This window comes from Mesoplodon densirostris, chromosome 9 (assembly GCF_025265405.1).
Source record: "Mesoplodon densirostris isolate mMesDen1 chromosome 9, mMesDen1 primary haplotype, whole genome shotgun sequence".
NCBI lineage: Eukaryota > Metazoa > Chordata > Mammalia > Artiodactyla > Ziphiidae > Mesoplodon > Mesoplodon densirostris.
Genome location: NC_082669.1, coordinates 14,291,645 through 14,312,021, shown reverse-complemented (window position 1 = coordinate 14,312,021; position 20,377 = coordinate 14,291,645). Strand labels below are relative to the sequence as shown.

Genomic DNA, 20,377 nt, shown 5'->3' with positions numbered 1-20,377 from the left:
ATGTTATCAGTGTAGTGGCTAATAAATTGTGTTGCATTCCTGAGTTTCCAGGCAGCTTGGGCCAGTTGGCTTGGTAGTTAGTAGTAATATGAAGCCCAACCCCCAAACTTCATTTTTATTAGCCTTGAATTGATGATCTGGACATATTAATAATGGTATTACATGAAATAGTGAGATTTGATGACCAACCATATGTTCATTATTTTAAAAATGACTCAGTTTCCAGGAATAGTTCACTTGTCCCATAAGAAGTTATCTGGTATATTTAAAGCCATATGTCCAAATTTTAAATTGGCCACTATAACTATGGGGGAAGAAAACCCAGGGGACACAGTTTGGTTCTTATTTCTATTTCACCATTAACCCTTCATCCACCTTCTTAGAACTAATTCCAAGCTCATTTCTTATATGTGTACGCTTTTGCTGTAGTTTCAGTTACTTATTGTAAGGGAGTGAAGTTGTTAGACCCCTGTGTTTAGTCTACCATTTTTTTCCTGGTGGTTTGAAATATTTAAATCTTAAATTACTCTTTAAGTAATTAAGTCATTTGCACACCATTCCTTATATGTTCTTACAACTTAATTTCCTGTGATGATCTGGGCCTGGAAGAATCCAAAGTAACTTGTCAAATAGGTCAGAACAAGGAGAAAGTCATTTTAGACAGAGGAGTTATCACCAGGTCTAGAAGGCAAGCATGAAAATATATTTGGTAACCCACATGGCCTGACTGTAGGATATGTATGTGGATGGCAGATTGGAGTGGGTAGGGTGTGTGTGGAAGAAGGTAGAGGTGATGGATGCTACTGATTATAAAAGCAGTGAATCTATGATAAGGTTGTAAAAGAAGGTCTTTTGTATACTATGCTGATTAAACCCTTTTCTTACGTAATAGGAAATCATTAGAGATTTTTAAGAAGCAGAGAAGCATGTTGAGGTCAGTATTTTAGAAAGATAAATGGTGAAAGTGAAGAAATAATAAGAGACTGTCAGAGTAGTCCTGGTAGTAGATACTATGGGCTTGCACCAGGTCTGTGGTAGTGGGGCCAGGGAGGGGTTATATGAGAGATGTTTTGGCAGTGTGACAGGTAGATGCATTGATTTATTCCTTCATATTTATTGAATGGTTCCTGTGTGCCAGGTAGAGAATTGGTGGTGTTGGGAAAGGGAAGGAGACAAAGATTCTAGGGTTCCTTGCTTAAGTACCAAATTGAGTAGATAATAAAAGAAAAGTAGATTGGAGGAGGAAAAATGCATTTTAGATTTGTTTTCCCTGGAGGTAGTTGTAACAGGTTCACAGAAGAGCTTAAGCTTGGTTCTGTATTTTCTGTTTAGTATCTTAAATTTATAAAAAGAATTGAAACTGGGTGTCTTCCCTTTACTTCCCTCTGTTAGAAATAACAGAAGTAAAGTTGCAGCTGTTGTTAGTTTAGAATCCTGTTTTAGAATATTTAAATTTTGCTTTTCAGTTGAGTCAGTAACTCAAAAGATTGTCATTAGCACTTAAAAAATAAATGTTAAAAAATAAATTTAGGTATTTGTGAGTAAAAATGAAGTAGAATCACAGAATTTTCCCTTCACTAAAAACCAAATGAAAATAGGAAAAAGTGGGTGGGGGAAGGAGAGGGCAAAAAAATGGAATAGAAGCGCACGAGAAAGGGGTATGTACAACCTTATGTCAAATACTTCAAAAAGTGGAGGCCAGGAAGGAATGAGAAGATACTGGGTGTATCTGTCAAGGTTTATAATTCCAGCCCCATATCCCAGAAGCCAGACTAAGGAAAGATGAGGCCTGCAAAACAGGAAGTATCCTCACTAACACTCTCCAGGGAAGCAGATCTAAGAGATGAGTAGGAAACAAAAAGTCAATGAAAAATCCTTGAGAAGACCCGCATACTAATGCCGAGCCTCACACTGTCAGGGAGCATTGACATTTTGAAAGGTACTCTTGTTAAGGGCAAGAACCAAAGCCCATGAAGGTAGGATAGCCCTCTGACTGGGGGGATGGATCCTGGTATAGGACACTTAATGACGTTTCAGCAGTGGCTGTACTCAGTCCAAACTTAGCTTTCTTTGTCCATTTCCTGCATTGATGGGTTATAGAAAAATAGATTAAAAGCAGTATCCAGATCTCAAATTGAAGTTTGTGTGTGGTGTGTGCATGCACATGTGTGCATAGAAATAAAAATGTTCCCAGCTAAGGTAAAAAGGATGTTGAAGTTGTCAAGGAGAACCCATTAGATATCTAAATAAGTAGGAGCTCAGTGTAGCACTCCCCATGTTAAATACGATCAAGATTTTTTTTAAAGATGGCATGGCAACTCTACAAATACACTACAGGAAAAAAATAAATGAAAGAAATGACCATGAAAAGACAGTAAGACTATTCTACTTAAGCATAACTTATATCCCTGGAATAGAGACTCCACCAAATGGAACAGAAAAAACATTTCAGAAATATCATTCAAAAATTACGTTTGCAGGTTGAAACGCTCTGAACACCAGGAAAAAAAATTGTGAAATGTTGAAAAATGACTACACCCTAGTAGTTAGTAACTTCAGAAATAAGCAGAGAATTATTTTGGCATCCTGGCCAAAAAGAAAACCTGACCTATATGTGGTGTGGAGGGGAATCTAGCTGACTGCAAACTTCTCAGTTACGTACAATTCCAAAAGACATTTGAACAATATTTACAAAGTTTTGATGGCAAAAAAAAAGTATATATCAAAAGTATTATACTCAGCAGTATCAGATTAGGTTTGGCTGCTAATAACAATGGCTAAAACTATAAGGATTTATAATCTTGGATACAAGAAATATGGAGGCAGACAGTCAGAACTGGTAAGGTGGCTTCATCCGGCAACCTAGGTTCCTTCCTATCTATGAATACACCTGGCTTCTGGTCTCAACATCACTGTCCATGGTGGCTGCTGGAGCTTTGGCCATTAAAACAGCATTCCAGGGAGCAGGAAATGGAAAGGGGGGAAAGAACCAAGGGCTTTCTCCAACTGAGTGAGATTCTTTTAGGGGGCCTAACTTGGAAGTTGCACCTAACACCGCTGTACCTGGACCAGAACATAGTCACAGCCACACCTGGCTTAGGAAAGGTCTTTATTTTGGGCAACAATGTGTCCAGCAACATGTTTGCAAAAGGAAAAGGAAGATGGAACAATGGGAGTCACTTAGCGATCTTCGGTGATTTTTTTTTACAGGTGTCCTCTTCTTTATCAGCCCTTTCTTCTTCTCATTTCACCTTGACTTCTATCTCCCCTACTCCATTTAAATTGCTCCTCCCAAGTTCATCCTAACCTCTGTTTTGTTTAATCCAGTGATCTGTTAGCAGCCTACTCCTTTGTAAAAGACCCTCCTCTCTTGGATTCTGTGACATCACACTCACCTGCTTTCTTTCTACTCATTTTCTGTTCTTGGCCTCTCTTGTTTCACTTCTCTGAATAGTAGTCGACTTGAGGCTGAACCCTGTTCTTCGCTAATTACACTCTTCTTAGTTGATATGTCAGTCACGTGATTTTATGGAAGTCATCTCTGAGCACAGGTCTTAAGTATACTTTAGTTTTCACAAATGCATATACCTGTGTAACCCACCTCTGATTTTAAATATTGACTGTGTGTTCATGGCTTCTATACTCATATCTCCATCTTTATCTTGAGCTCAGACTCAAGTATGTAACTACTTGTTTGACATCTTTATTTTTATGTCAAATAGGTATTGTCACCTTAACAGGTCTAAAACTATTTTTTTGTATTACTTTCATAAACCTTTTTTTAAAATAATTTTTATTGGAGTATAGTTACTTTACAATGTTGTTCATAAACCTTTTTTTAAAGAAAATATGCATCCATCTCAGAAAAATGGTTCAAACCCAAAACCTAGATTCTTTTCCCTAATCCCTCCCCCAACCTGCCCCATCCTAGTCCATTTCTAGATCTTGTTGGTTTTACCCATAAATAAGCTTCCTTTCTGTTCCTTAAAAATTCTGAGCTCATTCTCACCTCAAGGTCTTGGTGTTTACTGTTCCCTCTGCTCAGAATGTCCTCTTTCAATTCTTAGCATAGCTGGCTGTTCTTATCCTTCAGATCTCAATTCACGTGTCATCTCAGAGGGGACTTCTTTGGCTATCTTTTCCAAAAGTACCCCACTCCATCCCAACTATATCTCCCTGTTTATTTCCTTGATAGCACCACCTCAACACAAAATTATATTGTTTGCTGTTCATTTTCTATCGTCTCTTTCTGTATTGTAAGTTTTGTCACGGCAGGGACCTTGTTTCTTGTTCACTGTTGTGACCTTAGCGCCTACAACAGTGCAATATTAGTAAGTGTTCAGTAAATTTTTTTTTTTTTTTTTTTTTTTGCTGTACGCGGGCCTCTCACTGCTGTGGCCTCTTCCGTTGCGGAGCACAGGCTCCGGACACACAGGCTCCGCGGCCATGGCTCGCGGGCCCAGCCGCTCCGCGGCATGTGGGATCTTCCGGGATCGGGGCACGAACCCGTGTCCCCTGCATCGGCAGGCGGACTCTCAACCACTGCGCCACCAGGGAAGCCCCTAAATATTTTTATTAATATATTAATTTTAATTAATATTTATATTAATATTTATTAATGTATTTATCAGATACTGGCTGAAACATCTCTAAAGCAGTGTTTTTCAAATTTTATTCATGGTATTTTTAATGAGGTATAGGTAGCAATTTTTAATCTAAATAAATTCATTTTGACGATCTGTTAAATCTTTAAACCGTTTGATTATCATTTCATGCATTATCATTTTGTTATGGAGTACCTAGAACACTAATTTAGTTAATGTTTTTACTAGAGGCCTCTAATAACAGATCCATATTTGATGACTGAACAGTTGATGTAAAAAATTTCTTGTGAGTAAATGAGGAAGTTAAGCCATTTAGATTGTATTTCATTATTGATTTTTCCAAATGGCACAATAGTCAAAACAAGAATCACTTACACAATACACTATCAATTAAGTATTTGAAGGACCTTTTAAATATTAAAAAAAAAAAAAAGCCCAAAGGAATGCTACTGGTAGAGATTTTGTGGGTATGTGCTAAAGTTAAGAAACTTGAAATTCAAAGAACTGCTTTTAAAGGACATACAGGGTGGGTTGGCTGTACACATCAGGAAGTCCTACAGAGGGTTTTGTGGGTATTAAGATTATAACTCTAGTTATTCTCTTAGATTTCACAGTAGTACAGCATGTTTTTATAAATACAGATTTACACAGAAGTTACTTGGCTGTAATTTTTCTTCTTAGGTTAGGTGTTCTCCTGTAGCCCTAAATACACAGACTATGTGTTGGTTCCATGAAGGAAAATAAGAATCACAAATATTCCTTTTATGAACTGGTATAATAGAAAGTGTATACCTCTTAGACCTCATTTTGCATTTGATTTTTCTATCCTAAGATTGGAAGTGACTTTAAACATATAGTTTGTGGTATTTATTCTTCACAACATTTCCATGAAATAAAATCCTGTTGCAGATGAAGAATTCTGTAAGTTTTCAAGAAATTGTAACAATTTGTAGGTCATATGATTAGAAAATAGAAACCCTGAAACTCGTAGGTTTCTTTCTGTCCACACCAGGCTCCTCCTACCAGAATTTCCCTTTTTTTTTTTTTTTTTTTTTTTTTCTGTACGCGGGCCTCTCACTGCGGTGGTCTCTCCCGTTGCGGAGCACAGGCTCCGGACGCGCAGGCTCAGCGGCCATGGCTCACGGGCCCAGCCGCTCCGCGGCATGTGGGATCCTCCCGGACCGGAGCACGAACCCGCGTTCCCTGCATCGGCAAGCAGACTCTCAACCACTGCGCCACCAGGGAAGCCCTCACTTTTTTTTTTAACTTCAATATCAGTATGAAAAAATTTGGTTTGAATCTTCGTGTTTATTACCTTTTTAAGGAAAGTTTGTTCCTAGTTTCTGAAGTCTAAAAATTGCTTATTTTAGCCTTGGAGGAGGCAACTGAGTTATATATAACTTTACTTTAGCATTTAGGAATAGAGGTAGACTAGACTTGGCAGGTTTGACTTTTACTCCTGTTCATTGTACTTTATAGGTCTGCAGATCCTTATATATTGGTTGATTGAGTGACATGTCAGCAAATAAACCAGCCATATTAATTAAACTTACAATGTTTTTGTACCTTTTAGTACTAGGGAAGAGTATGTTTCTATGTTTATATGCATGTTGGGGTAGTGCAGGAGTTTGGCAGGTAGAATTTTTAATTTCTGACCTGCCAACTAAAAATTGTCCCTCTGCATCTGGCACTACAAGAATGAAGTTGTTAGTCATTGTGGTCGCTGACCTTCAACACACCCTGAAAGGAGTTCAGGGTGGAGTTTGTGGAGATCAGGAATGAGGCACTCTGTGCTCTCGGAAAAACTGGCAGTACAGGCCTTCATGTAGTTAGATATTTTCAGAAGATTTTATGAGCGCGGTTTCTTGTATACTTCCATATCTGGAAAAGCACTATAATCATTCAGGGAGACATCTGCTCCTCGTGACTAGCAGCGGTCTTCTTGTGACTAGTAGCAACCTTCTGCCAAAATGTGTGATTAATTGCATGTATCCCCACCTTTACTAAAATCACATATATACCGACCTCACCCGCTACCACTTCGGAGCACTTCCTCAGAGCTTTGTGAAAAGGCTAGTCTTCCAGGCTGTAGTCCTCATTTTGCCCCAAATAAAACTTAACTGACCACTCTCATTGTTGTGCTTTTTTCTTTTTTTTTTTTCCAGTTGATAGAAAAATTAAATTCGTTCATCTGTGATGGTACCAATACTTTGGCTGGCAACTGTTTAATTTGGTTTGTAAACATTTGTGCTTAATATATACAAAAAGCTATCGGAGAGTTCTGAGGTCGTAAAGACATTGGACTGCTCTCAAAGAACTTATGGATAGTGGTAGGGGCACATATACAGACAAGTATACAAAAGTCTGTGCAAAACAACATATTAAGTGTAATGGGAATACAGAACAGGATGAGAAGTATTTTATGGAGGAAGTTGGGATAAACTTATAGAGAAAGTAGAATTTAGGAGGCCTTCTTGAAATCTTCCTTGTTTTGGAAAGAGAAGAACTGTTAATTTTGGCACAGAGGTAGAAAAGTGTAGGAAGTGTGGTATGATTGAAACAGGTGTATGAGAAGACAGTGAGCAATAATGTTGGGTAAGTAGGTTAGTGTGAGACTTTAGAGGGTCTAAATACAATTCTAAGTGCAGTGGGGAGCGACACAAGGTTGCTGAGTAGCATAATAATGAGATTCCAAATATGTATGACTGATTTAACTAATGTTAATATTTTTGGGTGTGTTAGTAAAGGAATTCACAGGAACTCCTGTACATTATTCGAATTTTTATTTAACCTTTATTGAGTTGTGGAATATTTGACTAGATGGCACTGGTGAGAAGGCCCAGAGAACTCAGTAACTAATTCAAAAGCCCTAGCTCTTAGTGTCAGAACTTGAATCTAGAACCCAGTTCTCCTGATGCTTAGTCATTGCTTTTTCTCTGCTATGTGTGTTGGGTACTTAGTGAGACACAAAGGGAGAAGGATGCCTCTTTTTTTCCTTAAGGGTGTTTACATATGATTGAATGACATGTGTGGCTATATTGCTTGCATTTTTATTTAAATACCAGATTTATTAGTACAAATCAGTGCTGGAAGAGACATCCAGCTTCAACTGTTCCAAATGAACACTTACAGAAAGCTAGCTTCATCTTAGAGGAAGTAGGATTTGAACGGATCTAGAAGGATGGATGAGTGGAGAAAAGGAATGAGAATTACAGCACAAGTGAAGTGTCAGAGGTGTGCATAAATTATTTTCTGAGAGTAGTGAGAGTCATGCTGGAACAGAGAAATTTGTTTTAGAATTATGAGAGAAGTACATTGTAACATTATGTAGTATTCCATAGACTGATTTTTTTTTTTTTCTAACATAGGGAGTGGTTAAAAACTTGATTTTTCTTTGGCTATATCTGTGCAAAGAATACTTGTGGGTATTTGATAGTAAGATTCTTTTTTTTTCTTTTTTTTAATAGAATTTTATTTTATTTATTTTTGGCTGCTTTGGGTGTCCATTGCTGCGCGCGGTCTTTCTCTAGTTGTGGCAACCGGGGGCTACTCTTCGTTGCGGTGCGCAGGCTTCTCATCGCGGTGGCTTCTCTTGTTGCAGAGCACAGGCTCTAGGCACGGGCTTCAGTAGTTGTGGCTCGCGGGCTCTAGAGCACAGGCTCAGTAGTTGTGATGCATGGGCTTAGTTGCTCCGCAACATGTGGGATCTTCCCGGACCAGGGCTCGAACCTGTGTCCCCTTCATTGGCAGGTGGATTCTTAGCCACTGCGCCACCAGGCAAGTCCCTGATAGTGAGATTCTATTAAAGCAGACTTAACATACTGTCTCTTCATAGTCATCTTTTGCCTCTATCCTAGTCTTTGGCATTATAAATGCATTTTGTGTAGACCTTGACATAGTAAAGAGTAATTTCAGATGTTTTGACAAGTATGATGACTAAAGCAGCGTTGAGAGAATTAGCTCAGAGTAACTGTCTATGGCAATATTTAAATGTTATGCCTATGGTTAGCTCTGTGTTTTCACAATTGGATTATTTTTATATCTTAATATCATCTTTCTATCAAATTATTTGATCAAAAAAGATTAAGATCCTCTGTTTAAGGTACCCAATAAGCTTAATATTTCTACTTTTTTCTGTAAATTAATTTTAGTGTCAATTTAGCATAAAAAGTATTTATCATGAACTATCATGATAAAAGAGACTATAAACCTGTATTCCTGGACCGTTAGAATCAAAGAAGTTGGAAAAGCTTTAGAAATAATCTTTATTATTCATGAAATCATTTGTTGATTTATTATTTCTTGTTGTTTATACTCATGTGTCTGTGCCTTGTCAGATGTCTGATTCAGGAATCTGTCTTAGCATGCTGTAAAACCTGTTTTAAAAATAGATATGAGCCACTCCATGTCACTGAAAGGTTGTTGACACAATGGAAAAACTGTTAAATGAGTTTGTAGAGCAAAACTTACCATTACCTGAAAAAAGGTTGTGTTTCTTTTTTTAAACAAAATTGATTGAAATTTTATGTCCATAAATCCAAATGAATATAATGAAAATATTTAGAACATTTTATGTACCTAGTGTACTGTTCAGTTGATTTTCGAAATTTATTTCTTAGTGTAGCTTGGTGTAAACCAAAGTATATAAAAAAAACTTTGAGATTATTTTATTTGAACCAGGTACTGTTTTCCTCACTTCCACTGAAGCTTTTTCATTTAAAAAAAAAATACTATTTATATGTGACCATTTAAATATTCCCCAAATATATTAAATATCTTATATATTTAATAGATTGGTTGAATAAAAAATCCTTTCACATTTTCTATATGAAATGCATATTATTTACACCACTGGGGATTAGAAAGAGGATCCTTATTTTGGTAGATAAGCTGGAATTTTTGTCAGTAAAGATTCGGTGAGATTAAAGGACAGTAAAGTGAAAAATTGATATTTTCATACTTTTTGTAGCATTTTTTGTAGTTTGCATTTGGCAAGGTGGGGACAGGAGAGGGAGGAGAGTTATAACCAGTTTGGAAAACATAAACAATAGTCCTCACAGACAATTATAATGAAGGTGTAATGTTGTAATGAATAGTCTGCTGACCGAATCAAGGTAAAACCTCTAGGACAAAATGTGGTTTCAGTTAATGAATTACTCCCAAAGGCCTCCAAGACAGAAAAACAAAAAATGGAAGATTTTAAGTCAGTAAAGACAAGCTTCCCCCCAGAACCCTGGTAAGAGAAATAAAGGTAGCCACATCTGACTGAGAAACTTCAGAGGAGGTGAACTTTGAAATCTCTAAATAATCCATGTGTATGGAGTTGAGAATTGACATTGCAATCTTAGGATAATCATAATAACTATTTTTATTTTAACTGTCAACAAAAACTGATTGCACGTTTTCCTTCTCTAACCTGTTTGCCATGTTTAAAAAAGGAAATATAAATATTTCCCAGTTCCTGAATTGGGGAATTTTTAAATATAAAATTAATAATAAAATAATTATAATTGACCATCTATATGTACTAGACTTTGGTAAGCATTTTATGTATATTGTCTTATTTATTAGTCACAAAAACTCTATAAGGTATAGATAGGTGCAGTCACTCCTGATTTATAAGTGAAAGAAACTAGATCATAGAGGTGAAGTGACTTCTTCAATATTGCATATTAGTGGTACCATTTGAATCCTCATCTTTTGACTCTATGCTCCTCCTCTTTCCATGATGCCAGGGAATTTATGAGGTTTTCAAAACATAGTTTACTTGAATTTGATCAGTTAAAGATGCAATCAGTATCTTAGGAAAGGTAATAAATAATCTGGTCTCTAACACTGTCAAAAATATATGCAGTTACAACATTGTAAATCAACTATATTTCAATAAAAGTTAAAAAAATACAGGCAGTAAGTAAATTCTGCCTTAAATTTTAGAAGTTGATCTGAATATTTGAACTTGCTGGTAATAATTGTCGTTATATTTGAATCCTTATATGCTCCCAAGAATGAAGTATAAAACCTCTGGTATTTTGTTTACTCTGGGCAAACTCTGTAGTGTTAGCATTTCGCCGGTTGCAGAGCTGCATGTGCTAGGATTGGCTGAGCAGGGTGCTCCACTCAGAATTTTCTTGAGATCCTGTTTGGCCTTGAATGATCCTAATGTGTAATGAGTTCTGCAATGAATTCTGCATTTGAACCTGTTTAAGCTCATCCTTAACACCTGCCAGAGATGCCCTCTATGCTGGTGTAGTATTAAGACTAGAAGAATATTCCAAAGGTAGCTGGAATCAGTCTGAAATTAATTTTCTCTACGAGTAAGGAACCATTAAGTTTAGTATCCAGAAAGATGTTTATGAAGTAGTCTGTGGTAAATTTCTGAATATTAACAAACTGTGATATCTGAGAAGTCCTTAATAGTAGCTATTCCTGTGTAATTAACTCTAATATTAGCTTAGTATTATTTAACATACATTAATTAGGTTTCTCCAGCTATTTGATTTTAGTTCAACTTTGTGTTTACTGAGTATCAGGGAAAATTAAATATGATTATAAATTTTGGAATCTATTAAGCCATCCTTTAGCAACAGTAATTGATGTTAGCTCCTAGATAGAAGCTGAAGCAAAACTGATCTGTTACTGAGTGAATGGATTGATTCCTATCATATGGGAATTTATAAATGAAAAATTTCCAGTCTAACCTGGAAAATTCTGAAATTTATTTAGAAGACTTATTTTTTAAAAAACAATTCAACTATTTTGTAAGAAAATTTAAGTGTTATATTCATGTAGAAAGATCCTTTTCTTATGGCAACTGATTTTTGTTCACTTAAGGGAACCTGTTGCTAAAATAGTAATGAGGAAGGGTGTAATATAAGTATAGTCATACACCCCTGCTGTGCAAGTAACCAGAGTGCTATGTATACATGTTGTTCAGTCTCCTTTTAGAAGGTGGAAGTCAAGTCCTTTGTATGTTTTTCTCTCTTGCACAGCCTAAAATGACGAATGTGTGATCTCAGTGGAATAAATGGCGTCCAAAGTCACAGATGCTATAGTGTGGTATCAAAAGAAGGTAAGTTGATAGTCAAAGCTTTTAACCTTTTAAATGTTTTTATTCTAAAAACGCATGCTTTTTTTTAATACGATGGGTTTATGTGAAGTATTACCTAAAATAAGAAAGGTGGTGCTTAGAAATATTTTTCTCTACTTTTTACTCCACATTATCAAAGTAGCTAGATTAATTATTTTCAGTTAAAATATAAACCAAATTTCCAGGATTATGAATACAGTTAGCATTTTATGAAAGCATTAAATTTTTCTTGCATTAATTTCTTTTGAAGAAAGGTTAACAGCTATTATAATTTTATAACAAGGGAAACTACAGTTTAAGTCTATTTCTTGTAAGTTACAATTCAACAGCTGAATCTTTTCAGTAGAATAAACCTTTGGAGACTGTATTTTCCAAACTGAAATATTAAAATGTTTATTTTGATGTTTTAGGAATAGTCGTCATAACTACTTAAGTAGCTGTGTCATCCTACGTTTCAAAATAAGCTTTACCAATGTAATGTTTTCTTTATAAAGTACAGATTCTGATGCCTTTTTTGAAGATACAGTAAGCTGTTTATTCCTGAAGAGTGTTGTTTACACTCTTTAAAATGTATTGTTGTTTTATGTGGTATCTTAGATTTTTAGCTTATATAGTGAATTATGTTTGTTTTCACATCTTAAAACGTTTTTGATGCCTTATTCATTAGGTCCCTATTAACAAAGATAATTATATATTTAAAGCTTTTCCTATGTATGGGAAAATCAGACAATTTTAAAATTCAGTTAAATTGTAAATAAGTGGTAAATTAGCACACTTTAAAGATTAGACATACCTAAGAATACAGTCTGTCTTTGGATGTGTCATGTCTTTTCTGGGTAGAACATACCACAGATATACAGTGTCACATTTTTCTCATAAAGTAATGAATTGGAAGTATTGATGTGGATCATACTATTAATTCAGTCTTTTATGTTTTTATATTAGTGTCATCTTTTAAATTTCCAGTCAACTTAAAAGAAAGCTGAATTAAAGAAAACTAATTTTTTTTCCTACATAGATCTTTTGAAAGCTTTTCTCTTAATTTCTACTTATGAGAGTTAGTAATATTTATTAAACATTTTATCTATCAGACTTTTTAGGTTTAAACATTTCAAACTTCACTGAAGATCATTTGTAGGATGTGTTAGATTATTGACCTTTCTTGAAATCGGAGAATTTCAAATATTATACTCACATTCAGTTTTAGCACAGTAACACCCTTCTTATCTGAGGGTTGTCTATCTAGCAGCTTTGGATATGCGCAACCAAAAAATTCTCCAGAGCAACCCTAACAGATAAAACAAATTATATCTAGCAAATATAATCACATATTATGTTAGAGAGTCACCAAAACCATTAACCAGATTTGATTTGCTCTATTGTTTTCTTTTGATTTTAAATTTAATTTTCTTGAAGAATACGTGTGAATACTTTGAAAGATTTAGTATTTTAAGACTTTTTGAAAACAAAAATAACAGCCCCTATTGGTACCCTTTCCTACCCTTATCCAACCTCTGAGTTCTGCTCCCTGGAGGCAGTTGGTGTTTCAAAGTTCTACTCTTCATCCTGGTAGGGAGTAGGGGAGGGTGGGTTGCAAATATAGGGTGTGAAGTGGGGGTTTTCATAATTACTTTTTGGGGAATACTGACATTTGTGGGTAGGAATTGGATACAAAATATCATGCAATATTCTAAATTAGAGTTGGCAAACTTTTTCTGTAAAGGATCAGGTGGTGTTTTAGGCTTTGAGGGCCATAGGTCTCTGTGGAAACTACTCAACTCTGCTGTTACAGGACAAAAGCAGCCATAGACAATATATAAATGAATGAAATGAATGGCATGACTGTGTTTCAATAAGACTTAATTTACAGAAACCAGCAATACATTAGATTTGGTCCACAGGCCTTAGTTTGCATCCCTGTGCTCTAAGATAGCCTCATAGAGCTATCTTAGGGCACCAAAAAGAACTGCCCTGCTAAAAATGGAATAATGCCCTGTTGAATAACACTGTTTAGTTTTTTTTATGGTATTTACTTTTTTTTTATACATACCTACTTTGCCCAAGTTATAAAGGTGCAAAAGAAATTAAGTCATACAACCAAAATCAGTGACCAGATACCCATATTTATACCATAACTTCCTCTCTCTTCTCCCTGCTAGTTCCATGCTAAAATGCCATGAGGGAACAAGAGGGAGAAAGAGCTATGGAAAATCTGGGTCTCTGAGGCAGCCTTCAAATTTAAGATGATTATTAGCCTCTGCCACAAAGCAATTAATTGTCATTAAATAGTTATACAGTTTAGCAATCTGAGTGGTAACTGTTATTTACAATCTACTCAGTTGTCTCCAGAAAGTAGTGGGCGAGGGGCCCACATTATAGATGTTTTTTGTTGATTTTTGACTGTATGATAAGGATTTAGCTTTTTTATGATTTCTTTCCAATCCTCCTACTGCATCCTCCCAGTGACTAAAAATTTTGGTTAAATCAGTATTCAAGGCTTATGTTTGTGTATGCAGTATTTAGAGCAACATCATGTAGTATCTGTGATAATATTTCCTGTCTGTGCAACAGTTTTTATGTTTTGCTTTGTTTTTCTAGTTCTTGAAAGTCTCTGACAGAACTGAACAACTTTTGTTGTAGTCAGTGACATTCAGGTATTCTACCAATTTCTTTTTTTTCTTTCTTGGGAATGACCCTCCTAGAACTGTGTCCTCCTGCTCCATTCTTGGATGGATTGTTCTCAAGTCATGCCTCTCATCTGTCATCTTGGTATTTCCTTTATCATCAGCCTGAGAGTTCCTTCACTGCTCTTTGGTCATATAGATTTGTGTTCCTCTTAAATACAGGCTTATTAAAAACAAAAGTCCTTTTCTTGCAGGAGGGACCCCTTCCAGGGCCCGAGAGGGGGCTCTTGTCCAACACTCGTAAATGAATTGTCTGAGGGGACACACGTGCTGACAAAGCAAGAGGCTTTATTGGGAAGGGGCGCCCGGGTGGAGAGCAGCAGGGTGAGGGAACCCAGGAGGACTGCTCTGCCATGTGGCTTGCAGTCTCGGGTTTTATGGGAATGGGGTTAGTTTCTGGGCTGTCTCTGGCCAGTCATTCTGACTCAGGGTCCTTCCTGGTGGCACACGCATCACTCAGCCAAGATGGATTCCAGTGAGGAGGATTCTGGGAGGTTGGTAGGACATATGGGCTGGCGTCTCCTATTGACCTTTCCCGAATTCTTCCAGTTGATGGTGGCTTGTTAGTTCCGTGTTCCTTACCAGGACCTCCTGTTGTAAAACAACTCACGCAGATGGTTACTGTGGTGCCTGGCCAGGGTGGGTGGTTTCAGTCAGTGTTTCCCCTAACAGTTATATAACATTTATTATGTGCCAGGCATTTTCTAGATGCTTTGCATATATTAACTAATTTAACATAGGTAAATGAATGAAATGAAACAGAGGGTCTGTTTCCTGTCTGTGGACATTAGTGGGTGAAGCTCTGTTGCCTGAAGCTGTTGTAATGAACTTGCTCCCCAGAAGGGAGCTTGACAGCAGGCCAAGTCTGGCAGAGTTGAAAGATGGAAAGGTCCTGAGTTTTTCAGGACTTTTTGAGCCGTGGAATTAATTAACTCTGGAAATGTCTTATCTTGGGACTTCTTACTGTATGAGATAATAAATCCCCTTATTTTTTCAGTCACTTGAAGTTTAATTTTATTTCCTTGCAGCTGAAGGCATGCTAAGTGATAACCAAGACATGCTTTCTGATGGTATGTGGTTTCCTGTATAGGAAAGCCTATATGCTTTTGAATGCTTATAGTAGTAGATATAAAATTAAGATCTACCAAATAGAAGTACTGAGCCTCAGACAAATGGGTTTATCACAGTTTCTCATTTAAGCTTTTTTTCCCCTTGAACCATATTCTCATAGGTACCATTAAATCTTTAATGTAATTTTAAACTACTGTGCCTTATCGTATGATATGGTTGGAAGAGCACTTGTGTCTGATTTTGTGACATTTATCAGCTTGTAATATTGAATGTGTTGCTCAATCTCTCTGAGCCTCAGTTCCTTCTTTTGTAATCTGAGGATGGTAGTGCTTCCTCTCTGTGCCTCACAGGGTTATGAAGGAGTGAATCAACTTTAAATATAGTTTTTCAAAAGGTTTTTAAATTGGTTTATGAATTGTTGAATAAATATGAAGTATCACTCTTAAAAATAATACTGGTAATGCATCTTATGACTTGGAATATAGTACATGAGACATTAGAGTGGCGGTCAGTACTCTGCAGTTTCTTTAATGACCAACAGGAGTATGTGTTGCACATACTTCTTCCATCTGACCGAAGAGGTGGGTATGTGACTAAGACCAGACCAGAAATGGTACCTCATTCCCTTGGCCACAGTGATGGGTCCAGGTAAATCTGACGACCCAAACTGTCCTTCTATAGTTTTTTGTTTTTGTTTTGTTTTGTTTTGTTTTTAATTAGAGCTGCTGGAGAAGACTCTTTTGCTTCTTTCATTTAGGAACTTTCATTTAGAAGGATGAAAACCTAAGCATGTTACCACAACATGGAAAAAGGTTTAGAAGAAGAGAATGAGAGAGCACAGAGAGTGGTCAGGAATAGGGAAAAAGCAGACAACCACAGGCCAGCAGGTGCTCTGGTCCCTGGATTTATTCCACCCTGAGATTAGCTTCACCCCTGACCTTTGAGTTATTTAGCCAATAAATTTCCCTTTTTAAAAAAAAAAAGAAAAGAAAATTATTTGTTTATTTTTGGCTGCACTGGGTCTTCATTGCTGCGTGTGGGCTTTCTCTAGTTGTGGTGAACAGGGGCTACGCTTCATTGTGGTGCACGGGCTTCTCATTGCAGTGGTTTCTCTTGGCACAGGGGCTTCAGTAGTTGTGACTTGCGGGCTCTAGAGCACAGGCTCAGTAGTTGTGGCTCGCGGGCTCTAGAGCGCAGGCTCAGTAGTTGTGGCTCGCGGGCTCTAGAGCGCAGGCTCAGGAGCTGTGGCACACGGGCTTAGTTGCTCCGCGGCATGTGGGATCTTCGCGGACCAGGGCTCGAACCCGTGTCCCCTGCATTGGCAGGCGGATTCTTAACCACTGTGCCACCAGGGAAGTCTCTAAATTTCCCCTTCTTGTTGAAGATAGTTTGAACTGGACTTTTACTTGTAAAAAAGAGTCCCGACTAATGCATAGAGAATGTATAAGTTTTATTGTGGTATATAATATATACTCAAAACCACACAGATTATTATTTATTATATATAATATATTTACATATTTACACATATATTTACAAACTGAACAACTGCTTGTGTTCAGAACTGTTTGTATCCTGTTTATAAAATAAGACTCAGATCAAGAAACAGAATGTTACCGGCTTTACAAAACCTTCAGGCTCCCTTTTAGTCACAGCCTGACCCCTTTGAGAGTGACCAGTGTAGGAGGCAGTATATCTTCATGGTAACAAGAACATGGGTTTTGGGGTTGGAAAGCAGAGATGTGAATCCTTGTTCTTGAAAGCCTGTGTAATTCTTGACAGATTGTGTCTCTGAATTTCACTTTCTTCATATATATAAACACTGACTTTTATATTTAAAATGATGATGATATATGCAAAGTGTTAGCAAAGTGCTCAGGGTAAGCCTTCAATAAATGAGAGTTATTTCTATTATTATTATCTCATATTCATACACTTATCAGAGGAATTGTTCCCCAAACTTATCAGAGTGCTTATTTCATGGATTCTAAAAATTCTTCTGAGGCTAAAAAGATTCTTACTTGTAAACGAGAAACCTAAAATGTCAGTCTTCTAATATCCATCCAATATTAGAACAGTGGGTATTTAGTTGATGTTTGTCTAACACTTGTACAGCAGAGACATGATTAAGTGTAATTTATAAGCCTCAACTTTCTTTGCTTCAATCAATGCTCATGTTTTCCACCATTTCCTTTTCAGTGTCACTTACTTGCCAGAAATAAGTCTTTTCCTAGCATAAATACATTGGTTAGTTTAGTTACTGAAATATGTACCTTTTCACCTAAGATTTTTCTGCCGCATTTTGGTCATGAAGTTCTTAAAATTTTCCACCCTCACCCTCTCTCTAGTTTGGGTATTTCTAAAAAAAATAATTAGAGTTTGAATTTTATTTACAAGGAAGAAAGAAACTGTGCTATGCAGTTGTCAAGATAGTTTGACTTTAGAGATCATCTAGTTCCTGTTAAACATTTTGCTTTACAGATGAGAAACCTGATGCCTGTAGATCTAATAACTTGATCATAGTCATGAATTAATGATAAAACCAAAACTCAGATCTGCTGACTTTCAGGCCACTCTTTTCTCCTGTACTAAAGTTGCTTTGAAAAACACACTGAAGAAACTTTTTTAAAATTGATTTGTTTAATTTGAAAAGGTTTTTTTTTTTGACTGTTTAAAAGAGCTCTTCATTTAATCTGTAGACAAACCTTAATGAAGAATGTTTATGTTCCCATATTCCTCTTTCAGCTTCTGTCCTTGCTCATCCCCTCTTACTACTCCTCAACTTCCAATTAGAAAAGACTGTGCCGTTGTCTCTGTTGCCACTTTAGCCATCGGTCCTCAAGTCACTGTAGTCTGGCTTCTGCCTCTGCTCTGCTGGAAGTGCTTTCACAAAGGTCAGCAGTGATAATAGACCATTACTATAATAACACCTAGTGCTTCTTGTGGATTTACTGGGTGTCAAACACTGGGCTTAGCGCTTTATTTACGTTGGAGGGAGAAACCTGGAGAACCATAGGGCCATACAGGACTTGGAGATGGTTTTCGCTTAGTTGGCTCAGTTTTTAAAAATCAAGTCAGCATTGAAAGATCATAACATTTCAGACAAAAATCAGAATTTGGGGGATGTGCTGTCTAGTTTGCTACATTCCTAATGGTAAGGACATGTGCACTTGGACCGACCTCACCTCACATTTATGTCACCTGTCTGACCCCTATAGGAACATGGTTTACTGTCTGCACTTTACATGGATATTCAGAGGTGGTTTTTTTTTTTTTAAAAAAGATGATTTCTGATGTGAGAGTATTTGAAGGGGTATACATCTTTTTTTAAAAATATATAATTAATTTATTTATTTGGTTACACTGGGTCTTAGTTGTGGCAGGCAGGCTCCTTAACTGCGGCTCACGGGCTCCTTAGTTGTGGCACGTGGGCTCCTTAGTTGCAGCTCAGGCGCTCCTTAGTTGCGGCTTGCCGACTCCTTAGTTGTGGCATGCAAACTCTTAGTTGCGGCATGCATGTGGGATCTAGTTCCCTGACCAGGGACTGAAGCCGGGGCCCCTGCATTGGGAGAGTGGAGTCTTAACCACTGTGCCACCAGGGAAGTCCCTACATCTTTTTTTTTTTATTATTTTATTTTTGCGGTACGCGGGCCTCTCACTGTTGCGGCATCTCCCGTTGTGGAGCACAGGCTCCGAATGCGCGGGCTCGGCGGCCATGGCTCACGGGCCCAGCCGCTCCGCGGTATGTGGGATCTTCCCAGACCGGGACACGAACCCTACATCGGCAGGCGGACTCTCAACCACTGCGCCACCAGGGAAGCCCCCTACATCTTTTTTTAAAGAAAGATATAATTAGTATTATATGTAGATAGGGGTTGATTTAACAACATTAATGATAGAATGATGATGATGATAATGAAGATGTTTAGTACCACCACATATTTAAACAGCATCTATTTTTCAGAGTGCTTCCATATATATTTTCATGGTTTGATTTATTGTGGTAATGAAATGGATTAACTCGGTGGCTATATCAAGATATTATAAGAAGTAGTATAAGATTTCTAGGGCTTTTATAACAAATGACCACAAACTGGGTGGCTTAAAACAACAGAGATGTATTTTTTTCCCATGGTTCAGGTGGCCAGCAGTCCAAAATCACAGTGTCAGCATGGTTGCTTCCTTCTGTAGGGAGGCTCTTGGGGAGAAACCGTCCCGTGCTTCTCTTCTAGCTTCTGTGGAAACACAATCCTTAGTGTTCCTTGGCTTGTAGATGCATTATTCCAGCCTCTGCCTTCAACTTCACATTGCCTTCTTCACTCTGTTTCTGTGCTTTCTCTTCTGTTCCCTCTTGCTAAATATAGAGCGTTGTTATTAACAAAAATTTGGATAATTAAAGGTTTTGGTTAATAGTTCTTGTAAATTGAACATTTCTATATCTGTTAAAATAGAAAAACACCATCAGAAGAAGTGGTCAGTTTTCTTCTGTATATTTGATAATTCTATATTTGCATTTAGTTGCTCCCTCCTTCACCCTTTGCTTTAATTTCTAGCACAAATAATTTTGTTTTTCTCAGAAAATGTCATTCTTTATTTGAGATCAATTGAAGTACTTTTTTTCATGGTTAAAGAGAGGTATTTTAGGAAGGAACAAAATAAATGATGCATTAAAGAGTGGATAGAATAAATAAATAGAAGGACAGAGAGTTTCTTAAGTTTAATACCACCTAAAATTTTACATAGCAATTGTGAGGAATGCACAATACTATTTGATGAATTTTCTGGGTATCTTTCTTTAAATAACCAAACTTTAAAAAAATTTTGACTCTTTCCAAAAGTTCTTTAACTGCAAATGGAATAGAAATGACCACTTTCTAATATTTTCCTGATCCATAGTTGTTATTGTCTATTAATTGTGGCTTTGTTTTATA

At 36.9% G+C, this 20,377-nt stretch overlaps 1 protein-coding gene across 2 annotated transcripts in view; it reads left to right on the top strand.

Annotated features, from left to right (window-relative positions):
- PHTF2 (putative homeodomain transcription factor 2) overlaps positions 1-20,377 on the top strand; it is a 177,745-nt gene that overhangs the window by 13,373 nt on the left and 143,995 nt on the right. For both annotated transcript variants that reach the window (XM_060107588.1, XM_060107587.1), the window contains exon 2: positions 11,594-11,673. In XM_060107588.1, the coding sequence (XP_059963571.1) occupies positions 11,629-11,673 (45 nt within the window). In that variant the 5' untranslated portion in view covers positions 11,594-11,628. The remainder of the gene's footprint in view (positions 1-11,593; positions 11,674-20,377) is intronic.